At 35.1% G+C, this 24,257-nt stretch overlaps 1 protein-coding gene across 6 annotated transcripts in view; it reads left to right on the top strand.

The window, feature by feature from the left end:
• Asb3 (ankyrin repeat and SOCS box containing 3) overlaps positions 1–24,257 on the top strand; it is a 154,326-nt gene that overhangs the window by 75,197 nt on the left and 54,872 nt on the right. For all 6 annotated transcript variants that reach the window (XR_011704343.1, XM_071601563.1, XM_027934293.2 and 3 more), the window contains 2 exons: positions 4,645–4,853; positions 16,117–16,275. Coding sequence is in view for 5 of the 6 variants with exons in the window: in XM_071601563.1 (XP_071457664.1) it covers positions 4,645–4,853; positions 16,117–16,275 (368 nt within the window). In the remaining variant the exon portion in view is untranslated. The remainder of the gene's footprint in view (positions 1–4,644; positions 4,854–16,116; positions 16,276–24,257) is intronic.

The following is a 24,257-nucleotide window of genomic DNA, read 5'->3' as shown; positions in this document are numbered from 1 at the left end:
TAAAATCTGGTTGTTAGAGTTGTGCTTCCAAAATATTTTTTTTAGGAAGAACACTTTGAACTATCATAGAAACCTTACCAAATGATTGCTTTCTTCTTGAGGATTTCTAACTATTTAATGGTCTTTAGTTTTTAGTGTTTAATTAGAGAAGAATGCTGAAACACCCAGGTTCAGAAACTATTATTTGTGTTCTTAAGAAGTCAGCAGAAGCTACTAAAGAAAAAGAGTAAGAAGTTTTCTTCGTATTTCTCCGGTCGTAGTTTCATATTGCCTGGAATTGTTCTTTTCCCCATACTCTCCTCTTTTTTTTTTTTTTTTGAAAAAATACAAATAAACAAAAAGAGAGAGAGAGAGAGAAACAAGGGCAGTGACTATCCAAATACTCTCCATGTAGTTTCAATAATTAATTTTTTTTTTGTTTATTCTTATTTATTTATTTGTGGTACTGGGGCTTGTACTTGGGGCATTCTACCTCTGAGCTGTGTCCTCAATTCTTTTATTTTTTTATTTTGAGACAGGCTTTCTCTTAAGTTAAACAGTCTGACATTGAATTCATGATCCTTCTACCTCAGCCTCCCAAGTTCCTGGGATTATAGGTGTGCACCACCACACCCTGCTTATATACTTTTTAAAAATTTAAAACATTTGAAGTAAGTTCTTACATTTTATTGCTAACTACTTCTAAATGCATCTTTTAAAAGTAAAGACTCATTTTCCTGATTCCCACAATGCCATTATCACACCTAAGAAAATTTATAATTAATGGCATCAAATACCAGTATAATATCTAACTTTCCTTAATTATCTCAAAAATATTTTTTGGGGAAGGGGTTCTTTTTTTTTTCCCTCCAGAAATTCTGAATCCAGTTGAGGTTTTTATTTTTATTTTTTGAACAGTGCTGAGTATCTGACCCAGGACCTTTCACCACCTAGCTACACTCCCAACCTCAGTTGAGGTTTATATATTGCATTTGCTTGACTCTGTACTGTTACCCTGAATAAGGAGGTTTTGAAAAAGGAGGAAATATCTTGTAAATAGTTTACTGACATTTAGCTAGTTAGTATAGGAGTCGAAAGGAATGATCCTGCTGTTATAGCACATGTCTTTTGGCCTCTTCTTTCTTTTAGTAGCTGAAAGAATGCCATGTGCATGGGCTCACATCTGTAATTCCTGGAGGCTGAGGCAGGAGGATCACAAGTTCAAAGCCAGCCTCAGCAATTTAGTGAGGCCCTAAGCAACTTAGTGAAACCCTGTCTCAAAATAAAAAATAAAAAAATGGCTGGGGATGTGGCTTAGTGGTTAAGCATCCCTAGGTTCAATCTCTGGTACAATCAAACAAACAAAAAACAAACCTGAAAGAATTATCTCATTTTTATATATTTTTAAAAGATTATCATCTATTTTTTTTATCTGAAAAATATATTTTACAAAATTATTTTGTAACTGAAAGAAAAGCCAGTAAAATTTGGAAAGGGCACCATACTTATTTTTACTGAAATGTTGGAATTTTTTGTTTGTTTGTTTTTTGTGATACTGGGGATTGAACTACTGAGAATATCTGGCCCTTTTTATTTTGAAATATGGTCTCCTAAATTTTCCAGGTTGGCCTTCAACTTGAAATCCTCCTCTCAGCCTCCCAAGCTGATCCACTGAGATTACAGATGTGTGCCACCACACTTGGCTCCAAATCTGTTTTTAGTGTTTTTTAAATTGTTGTTTGTGTGTGTCTTTATGTATGCATGTTTTCTACATAAAAAGTTTTCTTGTATTAAATGAACATTCTTACAAATTGCCATAAAGTGTGTAATTTGTTCTTTTTTTTTTTTTTGTAAAAATTTATTGTAATTGTCTTGGCTAGATGTTATTATCATAGTTTAAAAATATACCTTGTCTCAAGATCCTCCACAGTTAGCTTTAACCATTTTGTCCCATGGTTCCAGATGTGGAACACCTATAAAAACTTAAGATAGGGCTTGGTTGTGGCTCACGTGGTAGAGTGCTCACTTAGCACGTGTGAGGTGTGGGTTCAATCCTCAACACCACATAAAATAAAGATATTGTATCCACCTAAAACTAAAAATAAATATTAAAAAAAAACAATATAGAAAATTAAAAAAAGGGCTGGGATGTGACTCAGTGGTTAAGCACCCCTGGGTTCAATCCCTGGTACCAAAGAGAAAACAAAACAATAAACCACTTAAGATATATATAATTACATAATATAATATATAATATATAATATATAATATATAATATATAATATATAATATATAATATAATTATATATATAGAATGATATAACAATATAATTATGATAACAATGAAAATTATTATTTTATTTATTCATATATATATCTAGATTATGATTTCCCACTTATTTTTATGCACCTGTGTTAATTTTGTTGAAACATTCATAGAATTGAGAACTTGAGGCTTAATGGGATTTAAGCTACTTTAGTAATCTCATTTTCCTATTGTTCTTTTTTAACTTAATCCTTCCACAGTGAATGAATCATTTCCTTATTCACTGTCCGTTACTTACCCTTGCTTATTCATGTCCACATTTTTTGGTTTTACCTTTCCTTCTGCCTAGGAGTATTCTTTTGTCCATTGTCTTCATTTTCAAATCCTTCATATCCTTTAAGTCACAACTCCTGTTGCTACTGAGCTGAAGCAGATTCTTTTTTGATTTCTGTGGCTCTTTATCTGTATTTCTCTTATGGTACTTTCCATTTCTCTTCTTTCTTTTTTAAAAACAATTCTTTTTAAAAATTTATTTAAAATTTTAAGACAATTACTTATGGCCTCACTAAGTTGCTGAAGTTGACCTCAAACTTTTGATCCTTCTACCTCAGTTCCTGAGTCATTGGGATTAAAGGTACACATTTACCACCATGCCTGGCTGTCCTTTCCACTTATTTTGGTACCAAGGATTGATCCTATGGGAGCTTAACCACTGAACCACATCCCAAGTCCTTTTTATTTATTTATTTATTTATTTTGAGACAGGGTCTCACTAAGTTGTTTAGGGTCTTGCTAAATTGCTGAGACTGGCTTTGAACTTAAGATCCTCCTGCCTTAGCCTCCCGAGCTGCTGGAATTACAGGTGTGTGCCACCGTGCCCTGCTCCACATTCTATCTTGAATCATATATATTTATCATTTCTACTAGGTTGTAAACAACTTGAGATAGAAATTATGTCACTGTCATCTTTATATACTTCTCAGGGCTGATCATCTAGTTGGTGCTTGATATATAACTGGTAGTTGTATAATTAGATGTTCAGTAATAAATGTCTTCACTTATTCCAGTAATGGATCAGTTAATACAATTAGAATAATCCATTGCTAATATTAGCTGTTTAGCCTGCTACAGAATCAACTTCTGCAGTTACAGCTTTGTATTTAAGGTGACCATGGGTTAGTTAAATTTGCTATAGGAAATGTTATGCACTTTCTTTTAACCTCGTTCCTAAAATCTTTTTTTTTTCCTGTATAAATTATGTAGAACATGGTTCTTGAAAATTTTCACCTGTGTTGGGCTAGTCATGTTGGCATTTCTTGACCACCTCCTAAGATTATTAGAGACTATAAAGTGATATGGTGGCATAGGCCTATAATCCCTCAACATGGGAGGCTAAGATAGGAGGATCACAGGCTCGAAGCTAGCCTGGCAACTTAGACCCTGTCTCAAAATAAAATAAAAAGGGTTGGGGATGTAACTCAGTGGTAGAGTGCTTGCTTAGCTTAGCCTGTGCAAAGCCATAGTTCAGTACCTTTAAAGCTTTTTTTTTTTCCCACATAAAAAAAAAAGAAAAAATGTTATGGGATTTTTTGAGAAGGACTACCCTTTAGGAAATAACTGTTTCTCTGAGAATCCTGAATTTAAGCCCAACCTGCTTCCTAGTATCACTAAAAAATTATTGTTGTGAGAAAGTCATAAACTGAGCTGTGCTCAACTCTGAATGCAGGGGAACTTGAAGTGACCTTTGAAGGGAGATGATGATGAGGGCAATAATGCTTTAAAGAACTTTCTGTGCTAGTTTATGAAAGAAAGCTCAGCTTTTTGTGGCTGTTCTTTGTTTTTTCAGTATATTTAGTTAGTGGAACTATTTCATAGAGACTGAGAAACCTGAGTAGGACCAGAAGGGCAGGAAAACTAAAAGGACTGCTTTTCTTTGTTTTTCTCAATAAATGCCCTTCACTTTTTATTTTTTAAGCTGTTTTAGATTTAGCTGTTTCCTATAGAGGAATATGTATAGAAGCTGGGCATAGCTGGTAATTAAGTAGTCCTATTTGCCTAATAGAGCTTACATTTTGATAAGTAGAGTTATTTAGCTCTCTCAACAGCAGTGCTCCAAAGAGTACATTTTGGTGGGATATGAATAGGAGCAGAAGCCTGCTGGAAAAAGCTACAGATACTTCTGGAGGAAGAAGAAAAGAACACTTAAAAGTTCCTTGGTATTTTAAATACTAACAGTTCAAGGAGTACTGATTTGAGAGACTCCTGATTTAGGCTCTAGCATGACAGTAGATTTCTCTGTGGTCATGTGAAAGGTGCTAGACAGGTCTCCTGTGACCTGCTAATCTCTTAAGAGTGCAGTGTTGTTTTATTGACCGTAGTATTTTTACCTTGTTTTGTAGATTGGTCAAAAGAATGGATTTTACAGAAGCTTACTCGGACACGTGCTCTACAGTTGGACTTGCTGCCAGGGAAGGCAATGTTAAAATCTTAAGGAAACTGCTCAAAAAGGGTCGTAGCATTGATGTTGCTGATAACAGGGGCTGGATGCCAATTCATGAAGCAGCGTATCACAACTCTGTAGAATGTTTGCGGATGTTAATTCATGCAGGTAAAGTATATTCAAGTTACGGAATACTGCTTCTACATGCTGGATTAATAAAACAAAATGATGGCAATACAGGGTGGTATTTGTTTCCCTTTCTATAATTCTAAAATAACTGCTTATCAAGGTTGATAAGAATACCTATCTTGGATTATGTGAGCATAATGTTCCATCTAGACATCTGTAAATATTGTCCTTTATGTGGCAGTGCTTATGCCTTGCTTACTTTTATGGACTATGCTAGGTGATATGGCAGAAATAGTCTTTTTTTTTTTTTTTCCCCTTTGGTTTGGTACCAGGGATTGAACTCAGGGGCACTTAACCACCTACCCACATATCAGTCCTTTAAAAATTTTTTCTAATATATATGTTTTTAGAGATAGAGTCTCTAAAAAAATATTAATAACAAAGTTGCTTAGTGCCTTGCTAAATTGCTGAGACTGAGTTTGAACTTGTGTTCCTCCTGCCTCAGCTGAGTTCCTGGGATTACAGGCATATGCCACCACACCCGGTTTAGTCTGCTGTTTTAATTTAAGCATTTGGTAGTTGCTAATCACATTTTTTTTCTTCCTTTCCGAACAAAAGGAGTGGTGCAGCTGAATTTGAGGTTGTTTTGTTTGAATTAGTCCTTTTTTTTTTTTCTCCTTTTAAGAAACACTTTTAGTTCCTTAATTTTGGGAAACTTTCCCATTACTTGGGCTTTGTATTTGCAGAGGATATAGTAGGGCATGAATCATGCTCTGTCTTCATGGTGCTTACATTCCTGTCAAGGGAGATAGATAATAAATACCTAACCACTTAAATAAGAATTTTTTAAAAGGTAAAAGTTCTGTGAAGAAAGTAAAATAGTAGTGGGATAGAGAGTAATGTTGTACTTATCTTTGCAATGCTGCGTTTAGTAACTCCATGTTTGTAGCTTGGGACCATCTAAGGTGGGATTCATTCAGATCAGAGAAGTCAGCTGGTGCTGCACACTGGGTTTAAATGTTAAATAGCACATTACTAAGTGAAGGGCATGAACTGAAGAAGAGGTTCTGACACTCAGGAGAAGGTGGATGGGAAGAAAACTAATAGTGATTGTACACTGATTTCTAAGTTACTGTATCAGATGCTTGATTTACATTATTTATCTAGTATATAAATATTGCTGTTAGAGGCCCTATTATACTTATCCTTTTATTTTATGAAAAGACCAAGGCTCACAGAAGTCAACTTGGCAAATGTTACCAGTAAACTAAGGTATTTAATAATAAATGTATTTGATTTGAACCCACTTCTGATGTTAATGCTCTTGTTTTTTCCTACTAGATCATACTTCTAACATTTAATTGAAAAAAACCATTTATTGTATTGAGTTAATTTAAGCTGAAGTTGAATGTAATACTCCATGTTTTAATACTTACTAAACTATTTTCATTTCTTCCCTGTGTACTTCCAGTCAGGTATAATTACTTAAAATTTAGACTTCTGGGATCCATAGCTTATCAGAACTACCAATCATTACCTTATGGACAGGAAAGGAGATAATCCTTACTTTTTTTTCAGTAGTGATTTTTTTTTCTTTTTACTTTTTTTTTTAGAGACTATTTTTTTAAAAATTTTATTCAGTTATTTATTTGCAGTGCTGAGAATCGAACCCAGTGCCTCACACATGCTAGGCAAGTGCTCTACTACTGAGCCACAACTCCAGCTCCTACTTGTTCTTTTTTTTTTTTTTTTTATTGTTGGTTGTTGAAAACATTACATAGTTCTTGATATATCATATTTCACACTTTGATTCAAGTGGGTTATGAACTCCCATTTTTACCCCGTATACAGGTTGCAGAATCATATCAGTTACACATCCATTGATTTACATGTTGCCATACTAGTGTCTGTTGTATTCTGCTGCCTTTCCTATCCTCTACTATCCCCCCTCCCCTCCCCTCCCCTCCCCTCTTCTCTCTCTACACCCTCTACTGTCATTCATTTTTCCCCCTTGTATTATTTTTCCCTTTCCCCTCACTTCCTCTTGTATGTAATTTTATATAACCCTGAGGGTCTCCTTCCATTTCCATGCAATTTCCCTTCTCTCTCCCTTTCCCTCCCACCTCTCATCCCTGTTTAATGTTAATCTTCTTCTCATGCTCTTTGTCCCTACTCTGTTCTTAGTTACTCTCCTTATATCAAAGAAGACATTTGGCATTTGTTTTTTAGGGATTGGCTAGCTTCACTTAGCATAATCTGCTCTAATGCCATCCATTTCCCTGTAAATTCTATGATTTTGTCATTTTTTTAATGCAGAGTAATACTCCATTGTGTATAAATGCCACATTTTTTTTTATCCATTCGTCTATTGAAGGGCATCTAGGTTATTTTATACAAGATGATTGTTTAAAGATAATTAGAAAAAGAGACTTTGTGCTTCAAATATCAAAAGCTTAAGATATGTTTGTAAAACCCTGTTTGAAGTTAACTATAAAGATTTAATTCTCAAATTATCTCTGGTGACAGAGAAAGGCATTGAAAAACCAGCCTCTACCTCAGAGCAAAGCCTGTCTGAGGAAGGGACATCACCTTTGTCCTTGGAAAGACCCACGGAGCACTCCTAGGCACATTCCCACCCTGCTAAGTTGTTTATCTACAAATAACAGGAGAGATCTGCTGTGCCAGGTGTCCCTGACTCAGGCTAGGTGGGGATCCATAGCAACCCCCTAGCAGTTGTTATGCTCGAATTCGGGATCCCCAAAGACTACCAGAGACCCAAGATCGATGTAAGCAGCAAAGAGGTGTTTATTGCTAGCTAGCTCTGTCCTCTGCACCCACACACAGCAACGGGTGACGCTGAGAAGCCCTGAGCCCAGGGTTTGCAGCAGTTTTATACATTCTTTGGAGAGGGCAGGGACTTCATATACATCATAGCAAATCATCACACACCGCAGGAAAATCAAATAACAACTCTAAAACATGATTAGCACATTCACTGGCGGGAACAAGTTGGGTAGGGGTGATTGGTCAGTACAAAAGGGGTATTCGTTTGAACTGATTGGTTTGAGCCAAGAGGGGTGTACGTGCTGAACTACATGGTTTCCCAATATGTTATCAACCACCATAAACTACTGGGAGGGTCATCTGGCATCCCAGGTATTTCCCTGACTCATGCTGATTGGTGGCTGCTATGGGTCCCCATCTAGCCTGACTGAGTCAGGGACACCTGGTGCAGCAGATCTCTCCTGTTATTTGTAGATAAACAACTTAGCAGGGTGGGAATGTGCTTAGGAGTGCTCTGTGGGTTTTTCCAAGGACAAAGGCCTTGTCCCTTCCTTGGACAGGCTTTGCTCTGAGATAGAGGCTGGTTTTTCATTGTCACCAATCAGCATGAGACAGGGAAATACCTGGGATGCCAGATGACCCTCCCAGTAGTTTATGGTGGTTGATAACATATTGGGAAACCATGTAGTTTTGCACGAACACCCCTTTTGGCTTAAACCAATCAGTTCAAACGAATCCCCCTCTTGTAGTAACCAATCACCCCTACCCAACTTGTTCCCGCCAGTGAATGTGCTAATCATGTTTTAGAGTTGTTATTTGATTTTCCCGCGGTGTGTGATGATTTATTAAGAGATGCTATGGTGTATATGGGGGTCCCTGCCTTCTCCAAAGAATGTATAAAACTGCTGCAAACTCTGGGCCTCTCAGTGTCACCAGTTGCTCGCAATAAACACCTCTTTGCAATAAACACCTCGATCTTGGTCTCTGGTGGTCTTTTGGGGGTCCCGAATTCGAGCATAACAACATGAGTTTGAATGTTCTTTTCTAGCCTAAAAGCTCATTTATAATATAATGTTATATCACTTTCCCACATCAGAATAGTGATGTATATATTACAGATTTTTTTTCCTTTAGCTACTGAGTGATTTTGGGTATGCTTTCAAATAATGGTGTTTGAATTTGCTGTTCAGGTTCATCTGTATTTTCTTTTAGAAATTTTAAGAAACAATTTTATCATCAATGATTATCCTTTTTCTGAGCTTGATATTTTGGAGGGTAAGGTAGCCAAACATAGTTAGCTAGATGAATAGTTATTATAAATGTTTAAATACAATTTTCTAGCTCTTTTTGTGTTAGAATTGAATATTATGAATTAAACTTAATTTATGTGTATTATATGCACAGGACTAGAGTAAGGCTATGATGAAGATAGGAAGTAGGGTTTGTAGAAGGTAGGAAAGCAGCCATATGAATTACTTTAGGAGATGGTAACAATTTGGGGCTCAGTCTTCAATGCATTTGGTTGTTTTTTTAACAGCATTCTTAGAGTTGGAACTAATGTCCAGAAATCATAATATTGGGTTATCTGTTTTACCAGCTAGAAAAACTACATTAGAATGAGGCAGAAGGCCTTTTAGTTGCTTTAAAAAATGTTAATTTTAGTTTTAAAATTATTTTAATTATTGTTCTAGATAAGTGCTTTACCACTGAGCCACTCCCTAACAAATACTTTTTATTTAGCAAATAAGTCATCTGCTTGTAGTAACTTTTACTTAACTTCATGTTAAATAAGAAAATATGCTGAAATACAAGGAACAGTTGAGAAACTAATGTGACTCCATTTTAAAAAATAAATAAATAACAGCAGCTTCTACCTCAAGGCCTGTCCTAAGGAAGGGGGCGTGACCCTTGTCCGTGGAAAAACTCACAGAGCACTCCTAAGTACATACCCACCCTGCTGAGTTGTTTGTCTGTAAATAACAGGAGAGGTCTGAGGCACTAGGTGTCCCTGACTCAGTTAGGCTAGGTGAGGTCCCATGGCAACCCCCCTAGCAACCTCTAATCAGGGTAAGACAGGGAAAATACCTGGAATGCCAGATGACCCTCAAGTAGTTTATGGTGGTTGATAACATGTTGGGAAACCATGTAGTTTAGCAGGTACACCCCTTGTGGCCTAAACCAATCAATTCAAACAAACTCCCTTCTTGTACTAGCCAATCACCTCTACCCAACTTGTTCCCGCCATTGAATGTGCTAATCAATGTTAAGAGTTGTTGTTTGATTTTCCCGAAGTATGGAATGATTTGCTGTGTGATGTTGTGACGCATAGAGTATCTCCCCAAAACCTATAAAATCTCACTGAACAAAGGACCAGGACTCACTCCCTGGACCGCTGTGTCGGAATGGTTGTGAGTCCAGGCTCGAGCTTGCAATAAAGACTCTTGTGTGCTTGCATCGGATTAGGCTCCTGGAGGTCTATTGGGGTCCCACGAATCTGGTATAACACAGTAACAGAGCTAGAGATGGTTAATGGAAAGCAGAAAGGGGCATGCGAGATCAGGAACCACGGAAGGAGAATAAGGCACCAAAAAAAGGTTTATTGGGAGGTGTTCCCAGCCGAGATTCACTGGTGGGGGGGGGAAGGGGGGGGGGCCGGAAGACAGGCACAGAGGAGGGTGGGATGGGGGGTTGGGGGGGTTGGCAGGGGAAGGCGAAAACAATGCTAATAAGGGAAACTGGAGGTAGGAGGGCCTAGGCCATCTAAATTGCATCTAAGGACAGCAGGTTGGCCCAGCCAAGTTTAGGGGGATCAAGTTTGTCCTGGGTTCGTCAGGGCTGATTGAGTTGACATGGCAATTGCATCAGCCTGTAGGAACCCGTGGTGGTTGGTGTCCATTGCCATGTCAGCTTCTGGTTGGCCATTTCAGGTCTCTTCAGTCAGGTGGAAAGTTTCCATGCAACAGCCGCTGGGAAGGGGGAGGGGGAAGGGAAGAGCCTGCCGACCTAACAGTTAAATAAGATAGTGAAATAGAGTGATTATGGTTGGATGGGTTCTAGTGACTGCCACTGTTTTAGTATGATGTTGGACAGGTCTTTTAATCCCTTAGTTGTTTACTTGTTCAGTTATTAAGTGGGAATACTCCATTGTGAGACATCCATTCCTTCTTGTTTCTCATGTCCGTCATCCAATCCTTGAACAGTAAATTCTTATGTTTATGTGTCTTATATACCTATGAGCATGCGCACACATACACACACACACACACACACACACAATCAGACCATTTCTCACTACTATTAATACGTTGGTCTTAGCCACATCATATTTTCTCCAGAATGTTGCAATAGCATCCTAACAGATCTTCTGTTTCTGCCCTGGCTCTATTCATTCACTATGTCAGAGGGATATGTTTAAAATATATCAGAAGGCCCAAGAACAGGGAAACCATTGTGAATTTAATAGTCTGAGGCCAAAGGCCAGACAGCTAAGGGCCAGGATAGGGGCATGGGTGTAAATCCCAGAGTCTAAAGGCTCAGGAACCAGAAACTCTGATGTCCAAGGGCAGAAGATGGTTACTTAAGATAGGGAGGTTAAGAAGAGAGGAAATTTTCCCTCTGCCTTTTAGTCCTATTGGGCCTACAACAGATTGCATGATTCTTGCCTAATTCTGCACTTAGTCTACTGATTCAAATGCTAATCTCTTTTCAAAACATCCTCACAAATACACCCACTAATTGGTATCATTGGCAGAGTGTTATAGCCTAGTCTTGTCACTGCTGCACAGATGGTTGGCATAGGTCCAGCTTAGATGGACCCAACCCTCAAAGTGTAAGCAAGAAAGATATGCTCATCATGTTTGTCTATCAGGGGAGTCTTTAATTCTCCTACCATTTAAAGTTTCAGTAAGTAGATGAGAAATAGAAACCACTTTGTCTTCCAGTGAGAATAAGTAGAGGTTAAAGTATTAGGAAGTTTGATGAGGGCTCGGGCTGTGGCTAAATGGTAGAGTGCTTGCCTAGCATGTGTGAAGCACTGGGTTCAATTTTTATCACCACATATAAATAAATAAAACAAAGGTCCATCAATTACTGAAAAAAGTATGATGAGCCATTTCTTTCAAGAAGTTCTCTTGTCAGGCAAGGATGAAATTGAGAGAGTAGTTGATGGTCTAGCACAAGTTGGGTAAGATGCCTTTGGTAAAATTTACATGTTAATTAAGGGAAGCAGTTTTATCATTGGAACTTCCATACCCAATTTAGATTGGATTCTGAAGACTTTCTTAAAATATTTTGGAGACTTTGTCAAATTGACAATAAGTCTTACAATCCATAATATTGTAATGATTATAGTATTTATTTATTAGTGTCTCACAAAAACTCAGGAAACTAAATATATAATTCTATTGAGCCCCACTGAAGGTTTTGTTTTACTGTTATGGAATCTGAGCTCCAGATAGTTCAAGTAATTTACCGAAAGTGTAGTATAGATTATAACTGGCAGAGCCAGAATTGTAGCCTAAATCTTGTAACTTTTAAGATGTTACCTTTCTGGTCCAGTGTTTTAAAGTTAGCTGAGTATATTTGTTTTTCTATAGGTAAAAATTTTCAAGGTCTCAGGTTAGTAGTAAATTAATTTCAGTATTTCTCATCTTGAGTGAGAAATGCCTATTCTTTACTTCACAGATAATTATATCAGAGGTTTTGTTTCTCTTTCATAGGGTAGGTATGTATATATGTCACTAAGGGTGGCCTGCACTGAAGAGATGGGAATTAGGAGTTGGGGTTGTAGTTCAGTGTCAAGAGTGTTGGTCTAGATGTGTTGAGGCCCTGTTTAATCTCCAACACTGGGTGTGCAGTGGTGGAGGGAAGAGGTGGGGATTAAGCTCTATTTCCTTGATGGTGGAACCTCTGTATAAATTATTTGGAATCATCTGTTTGGGAGATTTAGCTCATGTCCTTCTTTCTTCCTTCCATCCGTCTGTCCGTCCATCAATAAAATGTTATTTGTTTCTCAAATTGTTTCAGCCATTAGATGCCCTATCAGATTGAATCCCATGTCCCTTTGACATGGTTTGATTTTTCTTTTTTTTTTTTGAGCACTTTTTAATTTTCTGAACCTACAGTATGCACTGGCTCATTTTATATATTCCTTGCCCTAGCCCAAGAATCAACCATTCTAAGAGACCTGTTTTTGTTGTTGTTGAATGATATTCAAAACCAAGATGTGTGGACTAGATGTTTTCACTCTTACTGGAGTGTCACTCATTTTGAAAGCCTTTCAGTAGACAGAGTTAGAAAATATATTTATGGATATTTATGTATATACATATATATGTAGTTAAACATATAATTGTACATATATAACTATGATTGTATAACTATACATAATTTTATCTAGCCATCTATACTTACATTGTTAAATTAAATGGGTTAATCCTGATGTCTAGACCCTAGTATGACATTCTAGGTTCATTTTAGCCTTTGCTTAAGAAGCTGGGCTTCAGATTCATAAGCCATTTATTTATTTATTTATTCCATTTTAGTATGCATGTACATAGTGGTTTCAGAATTGCTGAATTTCTACATCTACAGGAAACATCTTTATCAAATAGAGTATAGTGTTTATGTATAGCTCCTTTTGTCTTTAGTTTTACAGTTTTTAATCATAACATTATTTCTCAAAATTATGTGGGCCAGCATCTTTTTTCTACCTCCTCAGAATACAATTAAATTTTTATGTTACAATGTGCATTCTATCTTAGTGATACTAGGGTTGGGAATTCTTGACCCAATGACAATAGAAATGAAATCTGGCCAAAGAACATGAACACAAAGGCAGTATGTTGGGGGAGGGGCTTCACCTTGAGGAGAAAGGGAACAGCTCTGATAGATGAAAATCAGGCGGGGCCCCAAATAAAAGTGGGTAAGTGGTTCATGGTTGTGCACATCTGTAACTCCAGCAGTTCAGGAGCCTGAGGCAGGAGGACCCCAAGTTCAAGATCTGCCTTGGAAGCTTAGCAAGAATCGAAGCAACTTGTTAGTAAGGCTCTGCCTCAAAATAAAAGATAAAAAGGACTGGGGATATTGTTCAGTGGTAACATGGATATAGTTCCTGGGTTCAGTCCCCAAAACCAAGGGTTGGGTATGTCTTGCCTTTTATTGAGTTGTTGAGGTAAGGCGGGGAAATATCTTTGGAGGTGTTCTGGTCTCTGTGGTCAATTTGATTAGAATATGAGGGTGGGGAAAGGTATGTTACATAAACTGTTGAAAGAGTGGAGAGAGGCAGGGAAAGATTTCAGTGGGTAACAAGTTTGGATTAAAGTCCTAGAGCCTATATACCCATTTGTCCCAGACTGTCTCCCTAGGATTTCCCCTTCCACCTACCTCCAGATTGATTAAAAAAAAAAAAAAAAATTCTGCCTGCTGTAAATTAGTGTACTCTTTTGTCTTAATACATAGTACTTAAATGGTTGAGATTAAATTCTCTTTTTCCCCTAATGGAATGGAAGAGAATATGTATTCTTCTTTCTCTAACAGGGACTCCTTTAAAGTTGGTTTACAGGTTTAACTTTCCAATTGTCATCCTTTTTAGTCTGCTTTTCTTCTATTTTTTTTTTTTTTTAATTAATTGTCATGTTGGGGATTGAATCCTGGGCCTCTTGCCTGCTAGGCAGACACTCTACTACTGAGCTACTTCTCAAAACCCTCTTCTATTTATTTCTTCTCTACTCCTGTCTGCATTATTTTACTGTTTTTAACTTGAAGACATGATTTAATGCATAAATCCAGGCTACCCTACAATGCTTGTCTTGTTTGTTTTTCTGAATTCTTTGTTATTATTACCTGTCCTACTCCACACTCAAACATCTGGAATCATTTTACCAAGTATAAAACCAACAAACAGTTCAAAACCAACAAATAGTTCTACTGGCATTTTAATTATAATTATATTAAATGTATGAATTATTTTGGGAAGAATTGGTGTCTTCATAATATTGAAGTTTCCCACTTAAGAACTCAACGTATATCAATTATTTATATACATATCTATGTGTTCCTAGTTGTTCATATCATTTGTATTCACAAAACTATAAGGTTTTGTGACAAAAAAATCTTAATTGTATTCCACATGTAATACATTAAATACTAATCTCTAATTGATCTAAATAAACTCATCTTAATAAATACCAATTTCTGACTAATCTCTGAAACACTTTTTCTGTGATAAGGCACTTTAAAATATGACTATTCTGCTTGCCATTTAGTATTCTGTAAAGTCTGAGATTGTTTTCTTTAAATACTTATAGCTTGCTTTTGAACTTTATAGCTTGGTCTGCCTATTTTATCAGTGAGTTATAATTACAAGAAATGCTTAAAATAGATGACTGTTTTAGGATCATTAGTTTCTATTCTGGTATTTCAGGAAAATATTTTAGAAGTTTTTTTGTTTGTTTTATTACCACTCTCAGAAATGCCTTCACCATTCAGCCTCCACCATAGAGTCCATTCTTCTGATATGGGCTTAGAATTTTATTGTTTTGGTAAGTAAGTCACCTCTCAGTATTATCTTTTGCTGTATTTAAAATTTTTTAATGTAGATATTATTTATATAATTTGAATGTTACTTGAACTTTTAGTTTTTCATTACAAATGCACTCCTTAAATTAACTCAGAAGTTTCTCTTAAACATATGTAATTGGTTTGTTTAGGGTGTGTTTTATTCTTTCGGAAAGGCAATTTTCACTAACTAAGGCTACCTTAAGTTAGAAAGGGCATATTTAAAATTGCCTTTATAGTGTTAGTTAAGTACAAGGTAGTGAATGCTAGAGGTGAGACCATTTTCCTCCTGGATTTAGAAATAAATTTAGAAATTGAACCAAACTTATTAATGTTTCAGTAAATCTTGCTTAAGCAAATATTTGGTGCTGCATCCTCCTCAGATCTTGATGTTGTGTGACCTTTGATTTCATGCCCCTTCCCTCCTGCTCCTTACCAAAAATTAGAGAAGAGAAAATTAAAGTGAATGGGCAGAATTTGTGTGGTAAGAAAATCAAAGAACTGTGACAATAGGATCCCTGTAGAACTTCTCCTTGGTTTACCAGAGTTTTGAATTATGAGACCTACAATTAAAATTTCTTTTTTTTTTAGTTGTTGATAGACCTTTATTTATTTATATGTGGGGCTTGAACCTAGCGCCTCACACATGTCAGGCAAGTGTGCTACCGCTAAGCCCCAGCCCCAGCCCCAGCCCTATAATTTATAAGTTAACTTTTAATATTTCATTAAATTCCTCTCATAATCTTTTTTTGTTATTGTTTTAAAATTTTTGTTGTAGATGGACACAATACCTTTATTTAATTTATTTTTTTTGTGATGCTCAGGATTGAACCCAGTGACTCATGTGTGAGGCAACGCTCCACCACTAAGCTACACCTCCACCTCTCCTCTGATAATCTTTGCTTTTCAACAAAGTAGTAAGTAATAATCTTCTGATTGATGAGATTTTGTTCTTCCATAGATTCTTCTGAAAACTACATTAAGACAAAGACTTTTGAGGGCTTCTGTGCGTTACATCTTGCTGCAAGTCAAGGACATTGGAAGATCGCACAGATTCTTTTAGAAGCTGGGGCAGATCCAAATGCAACTACTTTAGAAGAAACCACGCCATTGTTTTTAGGTGATGTATGCTATTTAGGGTCTAGATGTGATTTATTATTTTTTAGAGAAACTAGTTTAAATTATAGTATGCTTCTTCTATTATATTACCACTTATATGATTCTGAAACTGAAGTATTTTGATTGGTTCCCTCTTATTTTCTACCCTGGGTGGTGGTGTCTGGGACTTTATGTTTATTTAAAGTTGTAAAATCTGTTCTGAATTGTGGTCACCATTGTTGTTCTCAGTGTAGTTCTGAAACTAGGTAGTACTGAAATTGTAGCAATAGTTACAAGGTTACCTGTGAATGTTTTATGTTGCATTTTCTTTTTCTGAGCATTATGAATTTAAGCTTTTATGGAAGAAATCACCAGCTAATCCCTTAATGACAGTTCATTTGTTGCTTATGTTGATTACTATGCAGACTTCTTCAATTGTGGAGTACTTTAATTCCTTAAGTATGATGACCTGAATATAAGTGATACACTTCTAATCACTGTTTTTTTCCCTCCCTCCTTCCTTTGATCCTATTTATCTTCAGGGACATTTGTCTCAGAAAGTTGAGTGGAACTGAGAAAATTAAGAGAATAAAACATTTGGGATAGAATCAGTGTATCTAAGACTATAGTTTTGGTCCTGGCACATATAGTTTGTATGTTCACTTATTTACCTTATGCTTCAGTTTTCTCACTTATAATAGTACCCACCTAAGCTTTGTTACTGGCCTGAGAATAAAATTAAATGGCTCTGGAAGTATCTTTTTTTCTTAGGAACTTAAAAATATTTATTTAAAAATTTTATGTATGGTAAAATTCACTCTCTTTAGTATAGAGTTCTATGACTCTTGATGTATGAATAAAATTCTATAATGATAACAAGTAAGATATAAAACCTTTCTAGTACCCCAAGATTCCATCTTGCTGTTTTTATTCAACCCGCCCCACCTCAGTACCCACTCTTCTGTTCTCATTCCTATAGTTTTATTTTTTTAAAATATTTTTTAGTTGTCAATAGGCCTTTATTTTTATTTATTTATATGTGGTGCTTAGAGTCAAACCTAGTACCTTACACATGCTAGGCAAGCGCTCTACCACTGAGCCACAGCCCTTTAGTTTGCTTTTTTCAGAATATCAAATATGTATATGAAATAACATACTGTGTAACCTTTGAGACTGGCATCTTTGACCTAGCATAATGCTTTTGAGATTCATCTACATTGTTACATATACTAGTATTCCATTCCTTTTTATTGCTGAATAATATTCTATCGTATGGTGTCTCATTCTTAGGTATGGTTACCATTGAACTCAAGTCTAAATGTAGACCGAAACTTTACTATTCCACTGTTTCTAATGGGAATATCTTCCCTATATAGAACTCACCAGCATATAAATAAAACTGAGCTTTGGAAGGAACTCTTCTCTTTGATAACAGGAGGAATCAAAATGAGAAAAGCCCACAAGAAAGGGGAAATTCAGGAAACTTCTCATTTTTCCATATGAAAATTGTCCTTCTGGAATTTTGTTACCTAACACATAGTTAGGAGTTTATTTTAGTAAGGAAGTCAGCTCCCTTTTTTCTTTTCTTTACCTTGCCTTCTCTTTCTGCTTTCTGTCCCTTCCTTTTGCTCCATACACATGTACATAGTAAGTATTCTAAGGATAGTTTATAAAACTGCTTCCAAAATAAAAACACCTCTATCTATGTCTGTCTGTCTGTCTATCTATCTATCCATCCATATTTTTTTGGGGAGGGGTTCCGGGGATTGAACTTAGGGGCACTTGACCACTGAGCCACATCCCCAGCCCTATTTTTTTTTCTATTTTATTTAGAGACAGGATTTCTCTGAATTGCTTAGTGCCTTGCTTTTGCTGAGGCTTGCTTTGAACTCATGATCTTCCTGCCTCAGCCTTCTGAGCTGTGATTACAGGGATGTGCACTGTACCTGGCAACATCTTTATTTATAAATAAAGCGAAAACCCAGCTAGTTAGGTAGTAAGTTCTTTTCTTATTTTGTTAGAGATAAAAAAAAAAAAAAAAAAAAAAAAAAAACAAAAAAACAAACATGGATAAGTTGTAGACTCAAATCCAATCCAGTGTGCCTTTATAGAATGATTTCTATGGGAACTGCACAGCATGGACTTTTTACTTTTGATGGATTATTTTTCATTTTTTTGTTCTGAGTCTCTGATTATTCTGTGTAACAGTTAGTGTTAAACATAGCAGTAATATTTAGTGAAAGTAAAGTGTTTTTATACAGTGTTATGTAAGATTGCCTATTTCAGTATTTAACTGTGAAATGTGTTGTTATACTTTAGCTTTCATGGCATATCTTTTAACTTTGATTCTGTAGCTGTATTCCAAAATTGGAACAAATCACCATTTGTTTCACTTTTCACTAATATCTTTATGGATAAGTGATCTTGCCTAAGGCTATTTGTAGAGAAGCCAAGAACTTTGAAATTTAATATGCATCTATCTTAATATATTTTATATTGATCTTTATTCTTGGAGGTATTTTTTGATTTTTTTCAATTGAAAGATTAATCATCTTTCCTAGGAATTTAAGCATTTTTACTTGAGGACATGTTAGTTTCTTAAAAATATGGGTTTGAGTTTTCCCAGGTCAAAAGTATGGAATTCACTAAAAGTTGTGTTTGCTTTACATGCAGAAGGCCCTGGGTTCAATCCCCTAGCATCACAAAAATAAATAAGTAAATAAATAAATAAATAAAATAAAAGTACTGATTTTATGTTCAAGTATTTGTTTTTATCTCTGTTTATATAGTCTTATGTTTCTTGATGTAACTTTTTATTACCTCAAACTCTTTTGTGTTTTAAGACAGTATCTTTTAATTCCTTAGTATAAGCAGTTATGAATCTAGGATATTTATTATTCTTGTTTTGCTTTCATGCAGTAAAATTTAGTTATACAGTCTGTCAATTTATTGTCATATCTGATAGATTAAAACCTCCAGCATTTAAAGATCAGAAGATCAGTGTTCTTATTTTCTTTCTTTTTTAAAAATTTTAATTGTCGATAGATCTTTATTTTATTTATTTATTTATATGTGGTGTTGAAAATTGAACCCAGTGCCTCACACATGCCAGCCAAGTGCTGTACTACTGAGCCACAAATCCAGCCCTGTCCTTATTTTCTTATGTAGTTCTTTTTTTTTCTCCTTTTCTTTTCCAACTTTTGTCATCTGTCTCATATTTGCATTGCCAGTTGAAATAGCATTTTCCTTTGTGTTCTGTCATCTTAAATAATTTTATTTTATTTTTAGTTATATAGTTAAACAGCTTAGAAATGTATCACCAGTTATATTGCTGTAGTTTTTCCAGTTTTACTTGATTAACTAAATTCTTCCTTAAACAGAGCCTTCCAAAAGGATTTATGTAAATAGTATTGCCTAGGTTCTGGTCAAAATTGAAATAATTATTTCATACTTGAACAACAGTTTGTTTAGGCACAAAATCCTTGAATCACACTTTCTTTCCTTAAGAACTTTCTATTTGTGTATGTGGTTATGGGCGATCAAACCTAGATTTTACATATGTTAAGCAAGTAATCTCTCTACCACTGAGCTACATTCCAGCCCTTTCTTAAGAACTTTTTTTTATATAATTACATTTAAATAATATTTTGTTTTTCTAGAAGATGAGAATATTAATGCATTGAGAAGGAAAAGCTTATATGAATTATTTTTGAATGCATTCTTATTTTGATATACTGTCCACATAAACATTAAAGTTATATGTAACAATTTATATAAAAAGAAAATAATTAAAAAAAGAACTTTTTTTAAAACTTTTTAAAAAAAATTTGTTCTTTGTTCTTTTTAGATATACATGACAGTAGGGTGTATTTTGACATATATAACTGGAGTATAACTTATACTAATTAGGATCCCATTCTTGTGGTTGTACATGATGTGGTCATGTATTCATATATGAACATAGGAAAGTATGTCTGATTCATTCTACAGTCTTTCCTAATCCCATCTCCCCTCCCTTCCTGGTGATCCATTCTCAGAGTTGAAATCTGAGGCTAGCCTAATTTTCTTTTCTTTTTTGTGTCAATAGTTTTCCATGTCTGTACTATATTAGTTTTCTCTAAGACAGGGTATACCCTTTCAATATTTGGATGCAGATTTTTAGAAAACTTTTAGTAAATATTTATAGAATTATAACTTTAAATATTTTTCTGTTCAGTTATGTTGGTGTTTTGAGTTCAGATTATTCATAAGTTGTTATCTATTTGTTAATCTTTTCTCTCTAGTCTGCTTACTCTTTATTTTTATTTTACTTTTCCTGTTTTTAAAAAATCCTCTGGGGGCTGGGGATACAGCTCAGTTGGTAGAGTGCTTACCTCGCCTGTACAAGGCCCTGAGTTCAATCCCCAGCACCACACACACATACACACACACACACACACACAAACACACACACACACAAAAATCCTCTATGTTCCTTTCTAGAAATATTTATAGTGTGTCTTCAATTTCAACTGCATTTCTATGATGATTTTGTTTTCCTAGGTCTTTTGTGAATTCTTTGAGTTTGCATATGTCATTTCTTATCATATAATGATCTTTTACCTTGAACACTTTTATTTTGGTGTTGTGCTGTGTTTCACAGAGGCAATTGCTTCATTCACTTCTTTTTTAAAAACTTAAAGCATGGGGCTGGGGATGTGGCTCAAGCGGTAGCGCGCTCGCCTGGCACCACATACAAACATACAAAGATGTTGTGAACAAAGATGTAGTGTCCACCGAAAAACTGAAAAATAAATATTAAAAAAAAATCTTAAAGCACAAGTTTAGCTATAATTTTCATTCACTTATTGGAAATATTTTATGATAGTTTTTATTAAGTATTTTTCCTGTAACTTTCTTTCTTTTTCTTATATCTTTTATTGGGATTTGTACTGGTTCTTTTGTGATAATTCATCTTAGAAATATGTGTTATATTGCTTGACCAGCTATTTTCAGGAGGTATATAATGGGAAGGAGCTGGAGTTGCATTCCATACTAGCTAGGGTTTTCTTTCAATTCAGGATTTTTGAGTGTGAGTTTATTTAGCTAGTATCTTTTACCAGTCACTGAGGATTGGCTCCTATGGGTTTTTGCAATGCATTTTCCCTTCTGTGATAGTAGAAGCAGACTGTTCTCAAAAATATGGCTTTTTAGTGTGATTGCCTGTTTAGACCCATCTCTTCCGATTTTCATATTTCAGTTGAATCCAGAGAAGTTCCTGCTGGCAGCCCAGGTATCTCTTCCTACTACTGGGGATTTATATTTTACACCTCAGATGGAATTTCTCACCTTAGAGAAGTGTTGTTTGCTAGCTTTTTCTAGCAAAGAAAGAAAGACATTTGTAGCTAAGACATTTCCTCCCTTCTTCCCATAAGTACACAGAATTGATCTTTATTCTTTTGGAGGTACTTTTAAAACTATTTTTGATCTAGAGTTCAAAAATTTAAAACTAGGATGAATCCTTGTTTTGCTAAAAACAAAGTATTTTTAAATTTCATTTTCCTTTGCTGATTTTGCATTAATTGGGTTTGGATGATTTTTAAGAAAGTGAGTAGAAATGTATACATTGTGCTATAATATTAAAATTGGAAGTCCATATTAATTTTTAACCTAAGACAGAAATTCTTGATTTTAGCATTTTTTTCAATAATTGAGTAGTTTATTTTATGGTAACTGATCTATAAACCTAGATCAGCTCCTTCTAGTCCTCCTGCCCTGATACAGTACAATCTCTGTTCTAATTAGGTATCATACAGCAATGCTACTGAAAATATCAGTCTGTTTGTATAAGAGACTTGAGCCAGAAGTCATTGTGTTGTCTCCTTCATCAAGGAAGTCTTATCTCAAGAAAAAAATGTCCACTGAACTAAACAGTGTGCTTAGGGATGTAGTTGGTTCATATTCTGATCAAACCTTTATACCTTTTTAAGGACTGATAACAGTCTGCAGATTGATAGCCAGTTTGTGGATGATATTAAATAGCATAGTTATACAGTATGCTTATGTGGCAAACTGGGTTATTAATGCAATTGTCTCTTTGTTCTTCATGATTATTATTGCTATCAGTCAACTAATTTTATGTGATTATTACTGGTTAGAATGACTGAAATACAAGTATTGCTTCTACATAAACAGCATTCCTTGATCCATATACTTTTTCTTTGATAAGGAATCCTCAGTAATCATTTATTTCTCTAAGTCTTATTTTTGTTTGTTTTTTGTGATGCTGATGATAAAATCCAGGACCTTGCATATACTAGGCAAGCATCCTACTGTGTCAAGTCCCACTTCTATGAGTCTTAATATGGATCATATTTAGAGAGTTGGCTCCTGTAAAGAGAATCCTGCTGTATTAATGCTTCAAAAACTTGAATAATTACCAAAAATTATAGAATTCAGTGGTATACCCCTAGAATAAGATACAAATGTAGGGATATGTTTTATTTTTTCTTTTTTTTTAAGAGAGAGAGACAGACAGATAATTTTTTAATATTTATTTTTAATTTTTTTTAGTTTTTTTGGTGGACACAACATCTTTGTTTGTATGTGGTGCTGAGGATCGAACCCGGGCCGCACACATGCCAGGCGAGCGCGCTACCGCTTGAGCCACATCCCCAGCCCAAGGGATATGTTTTCTTAATCAAATGTTTCTTATAACTTTCTGTTGCTGTGGTGACACATGGAAAAGTTATCGCTACATAGTAGGATAGTGAAATTTTAGGTTTTTGTCTTCTAATACATGTGGTTGAGGATGTATTTTTTTGGGATGTGGTCTCTGATGTCTAATTGCCCATTAGACTTTTTCCTCCTAGAAACCATGAGCCATGTCAGTGATAGCATGTAGAATTCAATTGGGGTATTTTCATTATGTTACTAACATGAGTTTTGCCCATGAGATCAGGGTTTTCCCCATCAGTATACATCTTTAAGATTATTAACCAATGGGAAAACATGAGGAAATTAATAATATATAACTTTTCATTATAATTCTAGAAAAAGATTTTCTACATATCAGTAAAATTCACTTTAGACTAAAGATAAACATTTTTTGAATACATCTAAAACTATAGATAGAGGGTGATTTGACATTATGTATCTATCTTTGGTGGCAAAGCCTCAATTTATAATCATTCTGATTATAAGCTTTAGTTATTAAGTACATAACTGAACAGAATCAGTGACATTCTTGAAATAATTGAAAATTCTGTATCCTTGCCAGTCACGTTCCCAGAGAGAAGGATTATAACTAATGCATGACATCAATAGGAGTTATATTGGCACTTTATTAGTTCTTTTGTCTTGAGTATTGGTAAAATCTTACAAAAACACAAACTTGAAATTATATAGAATAATACTAGCAATGCTAGAAAAAACTGTCATTGTAACATAGTTTCTATTCTAGTGCCACCAGATGTCAGTGTAACCACAGGACCAGAGAAAAACTGTAGTTAAATGGCTTATGAATGGTGCTTTTGGTTCATAAAAGGGGTAGTATGAGAAAAGTTTTACATAATCTAGGATTACAATGGAAAGACCATTTTATTGTAAATTGTGTAGAAAAATGAAGTAAGTACTTAATGGAGAATAGAGTATATGTAGAACTCAAAAAAGCATAAATGTAATTAAAATTCATACATAATTCCAATGTACTAAAAGAATACATATGTGATCTCTGGGATTCTCAGAACTATTGGCAATTCCCTTCTACAACTAGGGGAGTTGGAAAACTCACAGTTATGCTGTTCATCGAAGCCTCATTGACTGGTGTTTCTTAGAATCACTGTCAAAATCTTGAGCCTCAAAATTTTATTTTCTAATATATATATAGAACTCACTGTACTGTAATTTGTGGTTGGTACAAATTATCTGTAGTACACAGAGGCATATTAAGCATTTTTTAAAAATTAGTGCTTCATAATTATATATAGTAGTAAAACTCATTGTTATATATTTTTACATACACAC

This window comes from Marmota flaviventris, chromosome 14, assembly GCF_047511675.1.
Source record: "Marmota flaviventris isolate mMarFla1 chromosome 14, mMarFla1.hap1, whole genome shotgun sequence".
Classification (NCBI taxonomy): domain Eukaryota; kingdom Metazoa; phylum Chordata; class Mammalia; order Rodentia; family Sciuridae; genus Marmota; species Marmota flaviventris.
This window is presented reverse-complemented; position numbering and strand designations above follow the sequence as displayed.